General features: G+C 42.6%; 1 protein-coding gene across 5 annotated transcripts in view; it reads right to left on the bottom strand.

Moving 5' to 3' along the window:
* PGM5 (phosphoglucomutase 5) overlaps nucleotides 1-14,838 on the bottom strand; it is a 187,259-nt gene that overhangs the window by 86,930 nt on the left and 85,491 nt on the right. For all 5 annotated transcript variants that reach the window (XM_081930625.1, XM_081930621.1, XM_081930622.1 and 2 more), the window contains exons 2-5: nucleotides 5,437-5,599; nucleotides 4,304-4,450; nucleotides 3,139-3,264; nucleotides 1,500-1,690 (exon numbers count right to left, since the gene is read on the bottom strand). In XM_081930625.1, coding sequence (XP_081786751.1) covers nucleotides 1,500-1,690; nucleotides 3,139-3,264; nucleotides 4,304-4,450; nucleotides 5,437-5,599 — 627 coding nt within the window. The remainder of the gene's footprint in view (nucleotides 1-1,499; nucleotides 1,691-3,138; nucleotides 3,265-4,303; nucleotides 4,451-5,436; nucleotides 5,600-14,838) is intronic.

The following is a 14,838-nucleotide window of genomic DNA, read 5'->3' as shown; positions in this document are numbered from 1 at the left end:
AAAACCAACGCCTTTTTCCACCAATGTTGCGACAGTTGCTATGAGGAAGGGAAATCCTCCAGACAGGCCCAATTTGTCTGCAGGCAAATTCCTCCCTGGCCCCAAAGATGGCAACCAAGTAATTCTACAGCAAGGCCAGACATGTGTGCTGCCCTCTTACCTCCAGGCAGAGCCACAACATACAAGGTGGGCAGGTGGGGTGTCCATTCCAGACTGCTCTGCCTGCTTGTAATGCAGCCGGCTTTTATGCCCCAGTGGCGTAAGTGACCAAAGACTGGCTCTGCCAGGTCTGTCGTCAAAGCACTGCCCCACCCACCAGGGCCTGGATTGGTCTGTTTGAATTTTGAAGGCAATTCTGTCAGCCCCTGTGGCTGGCTGAGGCCAACCGAGATGTCAACCTGCTGCACAAGCAAGTCTTTTTATCACCACCACCACCACCACCCTCAGCTCTCCAGGAGATGTGCTGGGCTGCAACTACCACTGCTTGGAAACAGTAAACGGTCTTTATCTGTGAGATAGATTTTGAAATTAGACCCTTACTCAAACTTGCTACTCAAGAGTGGGGCTATTAACTGTTTCCTTTATACCTGCTTGAACCATGTAGTGAAAGGGGAGAACTCCCGGCACATCTTGCCTATCAGATCATGCCCTGGGAATCTTCCATCCACCAAGCAGGAAGTTTTTCCAGGCAGATCAACCCAGAAGGGAAAGGATCAGAAGCTAGATGAGGAGAGTGGGAGCAATAATTGGATTGAAGAAGCCATTCCAGTTTCACTGAAATGGAGATGCAACCTAGAGTGAATAGAACTGTGCCCTTCAAAGAGGAGATGAAAGTGTGCCCCCAAAGTAGCATTTCGAAATACTCTTTGCCTCCAAAGTATCTTTCTGTTTTATAGTACAAGCTTGCATTTATTTAGTTCCTCCATTAAAAAAAAAGACTTTGTGGTTGCAGTACATGTTCAAAACTGTAAGCCTCACTGAATTTAACATCTATGTACCATATTGGCCCAAATATAAGCCTCACCCACAAATAAGCCACAACTTTAAAATTCATGGGGTGGGGGGAAACAATACCTCGGCTGCTTCTGGGTGGGGGAGTCATGCTGCTTTGCTGGTAGTGTAAGGTCGCGAATATAAGCCACACTTTAACTTTTCACGGTCAGAATTTGGGGGGAAACGTGCAGGTTATATTCAGGCCAATATGAAATATTATTTTTCATTTCCAGCAGCATGAGAGCTGGTTGATAGTTTTCACTTGTGACCTTGTGACTTTCTGTAAGCAATTAAAGTTGAATTGATTCAACACTGAGTAATCTTTGAAAAACTGAGCTGCTCATAAACAGCAGAGGAATTTTCAAGGGCATAGCTGGTAGCTAGATCTTCAGTTTCTTCCACATTTTTAAATAGACATTTATTTGAAAGTCCCTCTGTGAATGTCAAAGTTGAACAAATAAAGACAACTCTTAAACTACCAAATCTGATCTTACACAAATACCTACTCCATCAGCATCAAAAGCAGCTCCAAAGCCATACTCTCCTCCTTTCATTGCCTCCAACAAAGAAGTGGCGTGTGTCAGGTTCGGGTCAGGATACTGGCCACCAAAATCCTCCAAAGGAACACAGTCAACTGCAGAATTAGCAGGAGCTCCTAATTCATCACACAGGATTCTCCGGACATAGGGACCCATCACTACAAAAAGAATTGTTTTCCAATTTAGGGACCATCTTTTAATTAATGTCCAGATAGAACACCCACCATTTTGACCAAACAGAAATGGGATAAATTTATATTAAACAGGACATCATAAACTTCACTACAAGTTATGACAGAGGCTTCAGAAAAAAAGAGGACAGTTTTCTGTTGAATGAGAAATATTCTCAATCTGAAAGGGAGCACTGGAATATCACAAAGCACAGGAATCCAGTTGTGCTCAACTTGTCTAACAATTCTACTAAATAACCCTTTTGATAGCATTCAAATCCCTTCTTCATAAGAAGCCATTTATCTCTATTCAGATAAACAAACGCCAAAGCAAAACGAGCAGAAAATCACATGATACAGTCTTAATAGAGTGTTTGTGGAAAAGTACGTGTTTAAAAGTGCCTGTACATTACAGTCATATGAGAAAGCTTTGACACTGGATGACCAGGCCAGCAATTATGTACCTTCCATAGCTGGCATAGTCAAGTAAGAAAACTTCACCAGCGTGTCTGAATCTGCAGTTATTGAAAGCGATATTTCACACATGAACCTGGGGTTCCCGGAAACTCTCTGTTTTAAGAACTGCCCTTATTCCATAACATTAGAGTTTTGTGGAACGAGACAAAAAAGACATTGTCTCATTCCATTTTTATACCCAGAGCAAAGCTATGGAGTTTATTAATACAATATGACCTGTCCCTTCCTATGACTGTTCTTTATCAGGGCCAACTCAATTCAATCTTAAATTTTCATCTGAAGAAATATCCTATCTTTACATAAAGTTCCTTTCACTCAGACTTGTCTCTGACATAGGAGATTTCTCAGTCTCCGTCTTCACCCCAACCACGGGGATAAGAATACTGAGCTATGTTGTAAAGAAGGGGTAGTCAACCTTTTTATATCTGCCTCCCACTAATGAATCTTTCTTGATGGTAAAATTTCCTTACCACCCACCAGCGCTCGATGGAAGGAGGATTCAGTTTGTGCTGTAGAACTTTCTACTGCCCACCTAGAATCCTGAAACGCCCACTAGTGGGCAGTAGCGACCAGGTTGACAATCTCTGTTGTAAAGATTACTTGGATAATATATTTGAAACATTTTGAGCACTGTACTTGTAACATTAACAGTGCAATCCTGTTTGTTTTCTCAGAAGTAAGTCCCAATGGGTGGTATTCAACTCAGTTTTACTCAGAGTAGACCCATGTATCATGAAAGAACATGAGTTAGGCCCATTAATTTAAATAGATCTAATCAGAGTAAACATTAGTTGAATACCACCCAATGTGTTTAATGTGTTTATTTAGTGAGCATTGTTTAGGATTGCTGTATAAATTATTACTGCATAACAACTACCTAGCTATCATGCTCATGTTTGAAACAACATTTTATTTTCATTATGTTAGCGTTTTACATGTTTAAAAATGGGCCTCCTTACCTCCATTCATGGCATCAATTCTGATCTTAAGTTGATTTGGCCCTGTTAGCAACCCTCTGATGGCACTGAAGTCAAAGACAGTCCGTAGAAGATTGAGGTAGACTTCCACTGAATCTATTATTTCAACTGTGCAAATAAAGGTCCAAGAAATATCTAGTTAGTGTATGTTGTCTTTCAGCAACTGAAAATAGATGGCACAGAAACTTTGGGGCCATTCCCTCTACAATGCCTCAAGCAAATACAGCAGCCAAGTGCCCACAAAAATACTCCTGTTATTGTGGGGTGATGTCAGATGCCTCCTATTGTCAATATTCAAGATATTGTAGGAGTAAGCAAAAATCCTATTTGCGAAGTGAAGGCTAAGCAAGGTGCCATAATCAAGGAGGATACCCAAGAGATAGGACCACAGGCAAGGGTAAATTGGGCAGTTGTATTGTCTAGGATGAAATTAGAGATGAAGTGACACCCATGTTCCAGCAAAAAATCATTTATTTATAAGCATCACAAGCCAGCCAACATTTATTACTGCTGTCCTGTTGATTTCCATAGTGAAGTTAAGCACATGTTCATGTCTTTCCCATCATATTAAATTGGATTTGGTGCTTAATTCTGGCTGGATCGTATTTATATCTGTTAGAAATGTCCATGCTCCCTTTTCAAAAATGTTGCCCACTACTTAAAATAGAACAAAATAATAACAGCAACAACAAATAAAAATAGAAGTTGTTTTAAAAGCAAACAAACAATTGATTTAGAAACCTAAAGTAATAAAAACAAAACCTACCATAATCAAAACTGAGTAGAATGTAATGAAGGAATCAGAATGTAAAGCTAAAGTTTAAAGCTCAGCAAGTAGAAGCTAAAAATGAATATGCCCAGTGAAATAAAGTTCTAGAAGCTAACATGAAATAAGAATACAATTAAAGTAAATACAGTGAGTTACAGGGCTGGGCTGGATGTCAATCATAGCCTGTGAAACATTGACTCCAAAATGGCATAATAAGGTATATCAAAGATTTCCTGAAACCCTCAAATGATCATAGGGGAAAAGCCCTTCTAAAGATTGGAATGGACAATCTAACTTCATTGTAAGAGCTGAGCAGCTGGGAGACATTATATTCACATGACAACATGGAGACGAAAGCTATGACAAAGAATACAATACCACGGAAAGGCTTGAATTTGTTCTCCAAATCAAATTCTTGTCTTCCTAGCCGAGATAAGTCAATTCTCAGGTCCGAACAAATGGCATATTCTTCAAGGGTTTTGCTGATCTGGTAGATTTTGTCAGAAACAACATCAGGAGCTGGTCCTGAAATTATAAATGCATACATTTATAAAGTCGGTACAGTATAGGTAGTTTGAACACACTCAGAAAAACTGCTGGAGTAAAATATGCTCAGGATCAGAGTATTGATTTGGTATAGTGTTAAACTGAGAAACAATGCAAGCTTAAAATAGTGTCACACATATCAGCAGTACATGAAAGTTATATTGTAGATGTTTGTAGCCTACAGAATGCTTCCTTTTATCCTTGTCTTGAATTCTAATGGGTCAACAGCCTAAGTCTCTGGCCTTTGATCTCCTAAGAAATGTAATTAAGCCCTTTGAATTTGGTGAATAATAGTTAATTTTCCTAGTCTACTACATGGAACTAAAAAGAAGAAAATACAAGTGCATTCAAAGAAGCTTTGACCCCAAAACTAATAACCCAATTCAGTGAAATAAAGCTACATGAACAAAGCCTCTCATACACTAAACTGACACGCATGCATATATCTGCTGGCATAGCAAAATCGATTTGAGCCCTACGGAACGAAATGGATGTTTCTATTGATGCAAATGAGAATATGCACTCATATTCAGGACTACATGAAACTGAACTGCCAGAAAAAGAAGGGTATATGTTTGATAAATAAATGTCATACAATTTTCTATGGGCTTGCACAAAACCCTACATGACCAAGTAGGGTGACCATCCAAAGGACTTCCGTGTATATAAAAATGAGACTTCATACTAGTAGATTTCAAACGACACCAGATTGTGCAAAAGACAATAATAATGGCATGTATAAAATATCTTAAAAGAAGTTGGCAAAGCCTCCAGGACATTTGATCACTGAGCACCTGTTGGTTTCTCTAGGATACAACCCACTAAAATAACTGAATCTATTAAAATCTTAGACTGCTTAGAAAAATATAGAAACAGTATTTTTGAATTTTTAGACAAGTATAAAAGTCTATTTTCAATCTGCTTTCTTCAAAACAATTGATAACATAAATCTTAAAATTACATACCTCCATTGGCAACATTAAACTTAACTCCAAATTCTCCTCCAGGTCCTCCGGGGCAGTGACTAGCAGTCAGAATAATCCCACCGGCTGCTTTGATCTTTCTGATAACGCAAGAAACAGCAGGGGTGGATAAGATGCCATTCTGACCAATAACCAATCTTCCAATCTAGACAAGGCAGATAAAAAGAACAAGATCACATTTTGTTGGCATGGGGTTGAGTTACTGAGTGATGCTCAATGATACCAAACAAACATAATGAAGAAACAGTGCCATCTATAAGTTCAGTATTATTTTATTTAAATTATTTATTAATTAAAAGATTCTGTATTACCCTTCACCAAAAATGGTCACAGGGCAGCTAACAAAAATAAAGTAATACGAGCAACAAGTGGCAGGAAAAGGGGCATAATGGGCTTCTATGCGCTTTGTCATTGACCTCTGTCATAAGACTTAATGAACAGCAATATTAAAATGATTCTCATGTTACTTAATTAACATAATCATAAAAATGATTTCTGCAACAAAAAATGTATTTTTTAAAACCCTGGAATCTAAAAGAATATAATGTTGGGGTGAGACATAACTTCAGTGAGGAGATAATTCTGCAGATTATAACTTTTGTAGATATATTATATTATTATATAGTAGATATAATTGTATGAACATTTTTACAAAATTGAAATCAGAAAATGTGCAGATTGAGAATCATGTCCTAAATTATAAGATTAAAAGATATGGTATTGCATATCTTATTGCAACCTAGCATTGTCTAGAATGATGTGATGCAAGAGCCAGGGTGGCATAAGCAGATCTGGGAAGTGTCAGAGATAATTGGTGCCTCTTCATTGCTTTTAGAATAAGATGTTTTTATTCAACTTATTCAAACATTTATTTGAGTGTACTCATTTCAGTAAACTATAGCTTGGCCATTTTTTAATAAAATGCTTCTAACCTAAAAGCAATTCTTTACCTTAGCATTAGCAATTATTGATGCTTTATTCACTTCAAAAGAACAGATGCCTAATCACAAAGTGAACTTTACAAGAACTTTGCAAGTACACATGATGTAGCTACACGGTTGGAACATGAACACGTATCTATGCACACATCTATGCCTGTTGGTTAAACAATCATACAGTGCTATTGCCTGTTGGTTACACTTGTCTTCATCAAGTAAGGAAGTGGCTTGAACTTAACATACAGTGGATAGGAGCATAGAAATTAGGGTAGCTTGTGGTCTGCAATAAAAATGTTCTGCTGATATGTCAATAAAGTTATCTGGGTGGGGGCGTGTGACCATATTTGTACAATGATTAGTAAGGGAAATGGAATGTTATTATGCTAATTAAACAAACAAGATACGCTGGGGACTTTCCATGCCTTTTCTGTAAGGGAGGGGGAGAATGAACTTCGAGACTTTAAATACTTGTATAATTTCCTGATTCTGTGTGCCTCCTCTGACACTTTGTGTAACCAGGTCACCCGCTTGCAAGCATAATAAAGCTTTCCTAATTCACCAACTTGTCCAAGGTCATTTTATTAAGGATCCAGAAGACTCAAAGTCTTGATGGACCATTTTTCATATCTTACAGGAAGCCAGAGTCCAAATCCCTACTCAGCCATAACACCATAACATGGTTTAAAGCATGCCATGACAGCAGCCACAACACAGGAAATGACTTCAACTGGGTCTAAAACCCTTTGGTGAGTAGGGACTTCCCCTCCATGTGAAGACAGGCTTTGTCGGATTGAGGAACAAGACAAATAGAGGCTCCAACCTCTGCTGCCTTGCGGCTATACTTATTCATGGGAAAGGCTATGGGAGTAAACCCTGAGGAAGAACCTGTACCTGCTGCCTTACAAGACATCTTTGGGAGAAGAAAGGGCTCAGGAGTCAACCCTACACAAATCCAAGTCCCCAAGACAGGTAGATGGTGTCTCATACACCTCCTTCCAACAACTCCTGCAGCTAAGCTTTCCTTTGAACCCTATCAGTGAGGCTGAGAGAGGGGTCTTGTTGTCTGGCCAGTCCAGGACCTCCATAACACTGCCCAGGCTTGCACTCCAGGGAGGTCACTTCAGTGCTGCTAATACAGCAAAAAGAACGCAGGGGACAGCAGTCACAAGTTACTAGCCTCTGCAGCCACAGCAGGCACTGTGATTCTCCTGTGCTTTGACTTCAATCCATTGTCTTTTGAGACAAACAGATGCGAGCAACTGATTCAGTAAGGAAGATGTGCAAAAAGAGTAGATATGTATGAGGTTTGCGTCCACATTGTAGTGCTTATCTGGGCCACCCAAAGCTACTAATTTTGCAGTAAGACTAGAACTGGCCAGAAATTTTGTGTCATTGAGTGGTCTTCCAATCTCAAATAGTTTTTTTAAGAAGAAATGCTACTAAAATCAAACTATCATTACAAAAATGTACCAGTAAATTAAACTGCAACACTAATTTACATCCTTTCTTAGTACAGCCATTTATTAGTTTATGTAGCTGTCAGGGGCTCAGGAACAGAGGCACAGGGGAGAGAGGGAATGGAGAGCGAAGGGGAAGAATCTGAGGGAAGCGTAGGGGAGTATGACAGTGACCCGAGAGATTCTATGAGCTTCTCCAGCGAATCAGAAGATTCCCAGAAGGGGGCGCCGATGGCCAGGGCAAGGGGAGTGCCAGGGGGGACGCACCAGAAACAAGAGGCCAGCGGGGACTCCCAAAGCAGCAGCTGGAGATCAGGACCAGCTTCCCCACCAGAGCGTAGTGGGGGGGAAGAGTCCCAGGGATCAGGGCCAGCGTCTCCCCCAGCAGGGAGAGAAGATGAGTCAGAGCTGGCCACGCCTCCATCGCAGAGTGAGGGAACGCAGGGGAAGTCAGGTTCAGCTAGCCTCCCCGAAGGGGGAAGCAGTGACAGGAGCAGTGTAACGGTTAGGAGGAAGGTTGCCGGCTGGGCGCGCGCGCCAAGTTCAAATGTGCAGGCGCGCGGCACAGCAGGAAACACGGATTGGGAACCAGGTCCTAAAGCCCGCCGGAGGCAGGGGGAAGACTCAGGGGAATCAGCGTCAGAAGAGTGTAGAAACCCAGCGGACAGGCGGACCCAGAGGAGGAAAGAGCAAAGGAAGAGGTGGAGCAAGGCTAGAGTCTTAAACTGGTGTCTGGGGGGAGGAGATTCAGACGGAGCTTCAGCGGTCTAGAGTTTGAGACGTAGAGCTGCGCGCCACGGCTTTGAAATCGAAACTGAACTTCAATAAAGACTTTTGTAAATAGTAACGCACTGGCGTTGGTCCTTTGTGAGCTGGGACCTCGGGCAGCTCTGACAGTAGCGCTCTAAAGTACAGATATTCAGCTAAGAGCCTGACATTATTAAGAAAAATCTGCTGTCAGCTATCCTGGTCAATGACATAACAACTCTAAAGTTAATGAGAAAGAACTTATCCCATGTGGTATGCACAAAAAACTGTGCAGCCAAACTCTGTATGGCTAGATTGGCAATCCAAGAGTCCTGGTTAGGCCCCATTAACTTTTCAACTACAGTGGTACCTCGGGTTAAGTACTTAATTTGTTCCAGAGGTCCATTCAGAACCTGAAACTGTTCTTAACATGAAGCAGCACTTATATAATGGGGCCTCCTGCTGCCGCCGCGCTGCCAGAGCCCGATTTCTGTTCTTATGCTGAAGCAAAGTTCGTAACCTGAAGCGTATGTAACCCGAGGTACCACTGTACATGGAAGTATACAGGTAGCAATGAATGGAAATCTGGGAGTCTCCATGAAGACGCAAGAATCTGAAACTGTATGCTTAGATCTTCAGTTGGCATGAGAGAGAACAGACAGCAATTGCCTTTCACGGTGGCCTTTCAGCTTGATTAAAGAGATGACTGATTGCTGGGACCTGCAGCTTTCACCGAGTCAGATTTCTGTGTTAAAAATAAAGGCCAGAGTACAGTGCACTTCAGAACACTTTGGCCTGGTAGGTTGCATTTGCCAAACATAGTTTGAATTGTGGCTGTTCAACCCATTCTTACAACAACAAAAATGGTGTTAAGCAGAAACCAACTAAGAAAGCTATAATTTCAAAGCTTTATTTACCCATTGTTTTTGCTTAATATAGAAATAACTTCAGAGTCCCTTGAACTATTCATTTATCTAAGGTTATGTGTAAACTCAGTGGAAGAGGATTAAAAAAGAAAGTCTTAAATGTAAACCATTTGTTGGGGGAGATTACTGAAGGCAAAAAAGGGAGGCAGGTTCAGCAACAGGTATAAGTCCCAGCAGCTACTAAGTTCTGGTTTGATGACAGAAAAGGTGGGGCCAGCCAGGTTAGAAGCAGCTGCCCTGTTTAAGAAGTCCAAGAACAGGGTAAGGAGTTCAGAATTGCATGGAGCAACTGAGTTGTTCCAATAGGTTGGTATGCACCCCCATATGCTTTTAAAGATGGGGCAAGGCACTGAATTTGGGCAGGATGTGTCTGTTTTATTATCACATTTTTGTGTTGCATTAGATTGTTATAAGGTGTACATTCTTTGTTTCTTCAGCTTGTAAACCACCTTGAGTATTGTAAGATAGAAAGGCAGTATACAAATTAAAAGTGAGGAGGAGGAGGAGGAGGAGGATGTTCCCTACAATGGGAGCATCACAAGGTCCTGGGTGAACAGGCTATGCCCTCCGATTCTGACTCTGCTTCCTCTGCTCCTAGGGGTTGCTGACACTCACTCCCCCAGATCCCAGTGCTGCACTCCTTTCCCTGGGAGGAAAGAGGGGGAATGGGAGTCCTGCTATTCCAACTGCAGGAGCTGAATACAGGCGGGGGCAGGAGAGAAGGACTGTCATCCTTCTCTGTTCCCCAGTCCCAGACTCTCCATGATATCCTCCTCAGCAGTTTCAACCAGCCACTAGGGCTGGGAAATACATCAATATATCGTCCAAAACTGGTTTTGAATCCACATTATGACCTGTTTTGACCTCGCAATACCTTGTCAGGTGAATCTGAATAGAATTTGAGGGAAATTTTAACAAAAGGATTGGGGACTGACAGCTTCCTGGGGGGTGGCTCAGCTGAACTGAGACTTTTCTAGGCAGGAAGGGGAGAGTCACTGCTGCTGGGATTAAAATCTGTAGAGGGAAGGGGACTTCCCTCTTCCAAACTGCACATACCCAAGCTTGGAAAAGGGGATGACAAGCAGTGCACCACCATCTCTTTGTTTTGCTCACTCGCCTTCTTCCCCAGAGCCACAATCCCTTCCCCTCGCACTGAGGGAGGGCACCCAATTTCCCAAGGAGGAAGGAAGCAGCAGCCTCAGCAGATGTGCATCTTCACCTCAGAGCTGCTCCCCCACCCCTGCCACTGCCTCTCCTCCCTACCTGGACTGAAGATGGCAGCTTGACACCCCCCTTCCACTCCCACCCTCTCAAACCACGAGGCTCCAGGTCAAACCACATCATGAGGGGCTGAGAGGAGACAACCAAGTGGGAAGCAAATGAACTAGGATGCTGCTGGCCAGGGAGGCATTCCTCCTCCTGCACCCTCAGAACTGCGGTAGGAAAATCCATGAAGCCAGTCAATGCTTCTCCCGATTCCTGTTACCCTTCTGTGTATATGCGCATGTGTTTGTGTTGCCCTGTGTTGAGAATCTGGATGTTGGGGTGCAGGTTCCCCCTCCAGCGCCTCACTCTTCTGCTTTCCATCTCCATTCCACCCTGTCCACGAATCAACACAAAGTTTGGCAGCTTCTTCCTCTCCACCTCTCTCTGCCTAGGTAACAGTTGACCCCATTCACCTCTACATAGTTCACCCTTATTTCAGACATTGTGATATATCAAGATATTGTGGGATTTAAAGCTACAGTCAAGTGCAACATTCTGACAGAGGACTAACGGCCTCCATGTTCTAACTGGTTGCTGTGACAACCAGTTTGTTGGTTGCTGGTAGTTTTGAAAGATAACTGCTCAGCTGCAGTCACGTCAGGACCAACTTCCCTCTGGTATAGTTTATTAGCATGTTATGTAACCTAAGCCTGCCTTCAGGTACAGCTCTGTAAACCTACATGAATCTGAGAGTAAACTAGTTTTATATTAACATGAATCAGATTTGTGTGTGCATTCTTTAAGAGGGATTCAAAGGGATTTTTATCCAGGAAGGCATCTTTGTTAGTAGAACTCAGATGAGTCAGTAACAAGCTGATCGCTGCATAAACTTATAATGGGGATTGTTTAACTCTGCTAAAGTAAAACTTCCCACCATGGGTTATGGGCCCAGAGTTGCATAATTTTTTTTTTTACTTCCTGGTTATCCAGTGGGGATTAAGCAACCCCCTCCCTTCCCTCAGAGGTTACAGTTACCTAAGGCAGTGAAGATCTGTTTTATATTTTTGAGATGGCTAGTGTGATGGCTAGTTGATAGTGATCTAGGCCGAGGCCTGCCTGTGCTAAATGAATATAATTTTGTGAACTGGAAGCAACGCTTAATAGCACTCCTAGATACAAAAAAAGTCCTGGAAGCTATAAAAAGCCTGAAATTATTCAAAGATTCAGCTTACTCCTAAACCATTTGATGAGGAAATGAAGACATCATTTCTGTTATCATCCCTAGGACCAAGATTTGATGCATTTGTTGGTATAATGGACCACAAAGAAGGGTCCTGACCATTTATTTGAGGGTGCAGAGGGAGAGCTGAGTCTCCAGAAAGAAATGTAAGGGTAAAGACAGCAATTATGCGTCTAGGCAGTTTGCAAGGCCCAAAGACACACAGAAAATAGTAGTTTGCTTCAATTGCAAGAAGGCCACATTGCTAAGAACTGTAGAGTACCCAAAACAAAGATACCCCTCCCTTTTCAGCCAAAAGGGGAAAAGAAGAGGGAACTGGCTGCTACAGGAAAGGAATTTAGCTGTCCAGAATTGTAAAAATAAAAGCAGTAAGTGGATCCTGGATCATGGTGCCAGCTCGCATGAGATAAATGATGCGGTAGGATCAGAAATTGAGATTGCAGATGGAAATATTGTCCAAGCGAGAGGGGCTGCTTCTGTGAATTTGAAATTTAATATAGACAATCAAATTTTACATACTACAGTGGAAAGAGTCCTGTATGCTCTACAGCTCAGCTGCAATCTGATTAGTGTGTCCAAAAAGGGTTTCCAGATAACGTTTGGAAATGGACAATGCAAGGTTACAAAGAATGGTAAAGTGTTTGTTCAAGCTAAACTAATAAATGATGTATATGAGGCTGATCTTTCAGAGAGATCCGCAAGGTGGCCCATTCAAGCCAGAAGGATGAGGTGAAGCTGCAGTTGTAGCATAGAAGGCTGGGACACAGAGACACCAACGTCATTCTAGACTTAAAAAGGTAAAGGGACCCCTGGCCATTAGGTGCAGTCGTGACCGACTCTGGGGTTGCGGCGCTCATCTCGCTTTATCAGCCGAGGGAGCCAGCGTTTGTCCGCAGACAGCTTCCGGGTCATGTGGCCAGCATGACTAAGCCACTTCTGGTGAACCAGAGCAGCGCACGGAAACGCTGTTTACCTTCCCGCCAGAGCAGTACCTATTTATCTTCTTGCACTTTGAACTGCTAGGTTTGCAGGAGCAGGGACTGAGCAACGGGAGCTCACCCTGTTGCGGGGATTCAAACTGCCGACCTTCTGATTGGCAAGCCCTAGGCTCTGTGGTTTAATCCACAGCGCCACCCGCGTCCCTTATTCTAGACTTACAGAAGGATAAACATGCAAAAGGACTGCAGGTAACAGCTAGCAACAAAATTCCAACATTGATACATAGGTTGTATTACTGAGAAAGCTGTAAAACCTTCATTTCCACGTTGCACAGAGCAGAGAAGCACTAAAGTGCTTGATATACCGGGTAGTCTACAGTAACTTATGTGGACAAATGAGTATTCCCTTACGGGGGGGACGGGGGACAGATACATACTGATTTTTCTTGATGATTTCTCCAATTATTGTGTAGTGTATTTCATCAAAGAAAAGAGTGGCACACTGGAAATGTTCCAGAAATACATAGCCATGGTCAAAAACAAGTTCAAGAGAGCTCCAGCTATGCTAATGATTGACAATGGAGGTGAGTACTGCTCACGTGAAATGCAGACTCTTGTGGCGAAGGAGTGAATTGAACATGTAACCACAATTGCCTACACACCACAACAGAATTCCATAGCTGAAAGTTTAGATCCATCATGGAAATGACCAGAAGCATGTTAAAGGATGCATCCCTGTCACACAAGCTGTGGGCAGATGCAGTGAATACAGCAGTGTATCTTCAGAACAGATTGCCAACAAAGAGGGCAAAGTGCACACCTTTCGAACTTTGGTATGGGATAGTTCCCAATCTGTCGCACATAACATGTGTTTGAGAGTCTGTTACTACCATGTCCCCAAAGAACACAGAGACAAGCTTGACTCCAGAGCGCAAGCAGGTATCCTTGTGGGGTACACCTCTGGAGGCAAGGGATACAGAACTATGGACTTACAAACTGGTAAGACAAATGCGCACCATGCAGTATATTTTGATGAACACAGCAAAGCTGATACTAAAACTAGTGTTCTGGATTTTTCTGAGGACTCGGAGAAGATTAAAGAACTTGCGTACTTTCCTTCTATATCCTGGCAAAGTCCTGAGCTGCCTTCCAGTGTCATAGCCCCTCCTAAAGGCAACACACTAGAAGAAACAGAGGACCAGATTCCTGGCGGAACCAGAGATGAAGAGGAAGATTCAGATGGAGATATGTCAATGTTGGAGGGGGATGAGGAAGCTGATGTGGTCGCAGTATCAGAGGTCAGACACTCATCAAGAACCAACAAATGTGTCCCACCAATAAGACTGTCCTACTTCGCAGGGTCGCCGATTCCACAGGAACCTTCCACATGGGAAAAGATAGAGGAGATGCCAGCTGCACAAGCCAGTCTCTGGAAGAAGGCCACACAGGAGGAGATGGATGCACTGCATCAGAACAAGACTTGGACTCTTACTGAGCAAGAAGGCCATTAGTGGTAAATGGGTATTCAAGGTTAAGAAGGGGGCAGAAGGAGAAGTGCAATGCTACAAAGCCAGTCTTGGAGCACAAGGATTTTCACAACAATATAGTGAAGACTATGATGAGGTTTTTGCACCTACCGTGAGATACAGCAGCGTGAGGATGCTTCTGAGTATTGCAGCCTCCAGGCAAATGCAGGTGAAACACATTGACATTGCTACTGCTTTTCTCCACAGACAGATTTTGGAAGACATTTATATGTGTCAACCCAAAGGTTTTGTAAAACCACATCAGGCACATTTCGTGTGTAAGCTGCAAAAGGGACTTTATGGACTCAAACAGGCTGCTCGAGCCTGGAACCAAAAATTGCATAGAATGCTGACACAGCTTGGTTACAAGGAAGGCCATGCTGACAAGTGCTTGTACAGTAAGTCA

The sequence above is a fragment of the Podarcis melisellensis genome, assembly GCF_964234715.1.
Source record: "Podarcis melisellensis genome assembly, chromosome: 11".
Classification (NCBI taxonomy): domain Eukaryota; kingdom Metazoa; phylum Chordata; class Lepidosauria; order Squamata; family Lacertidae; genus Podarcis; species Podarcis melisellensis.
This window is presented reverse-complemented; position numbering and strand designations above follow the sequence as displayed.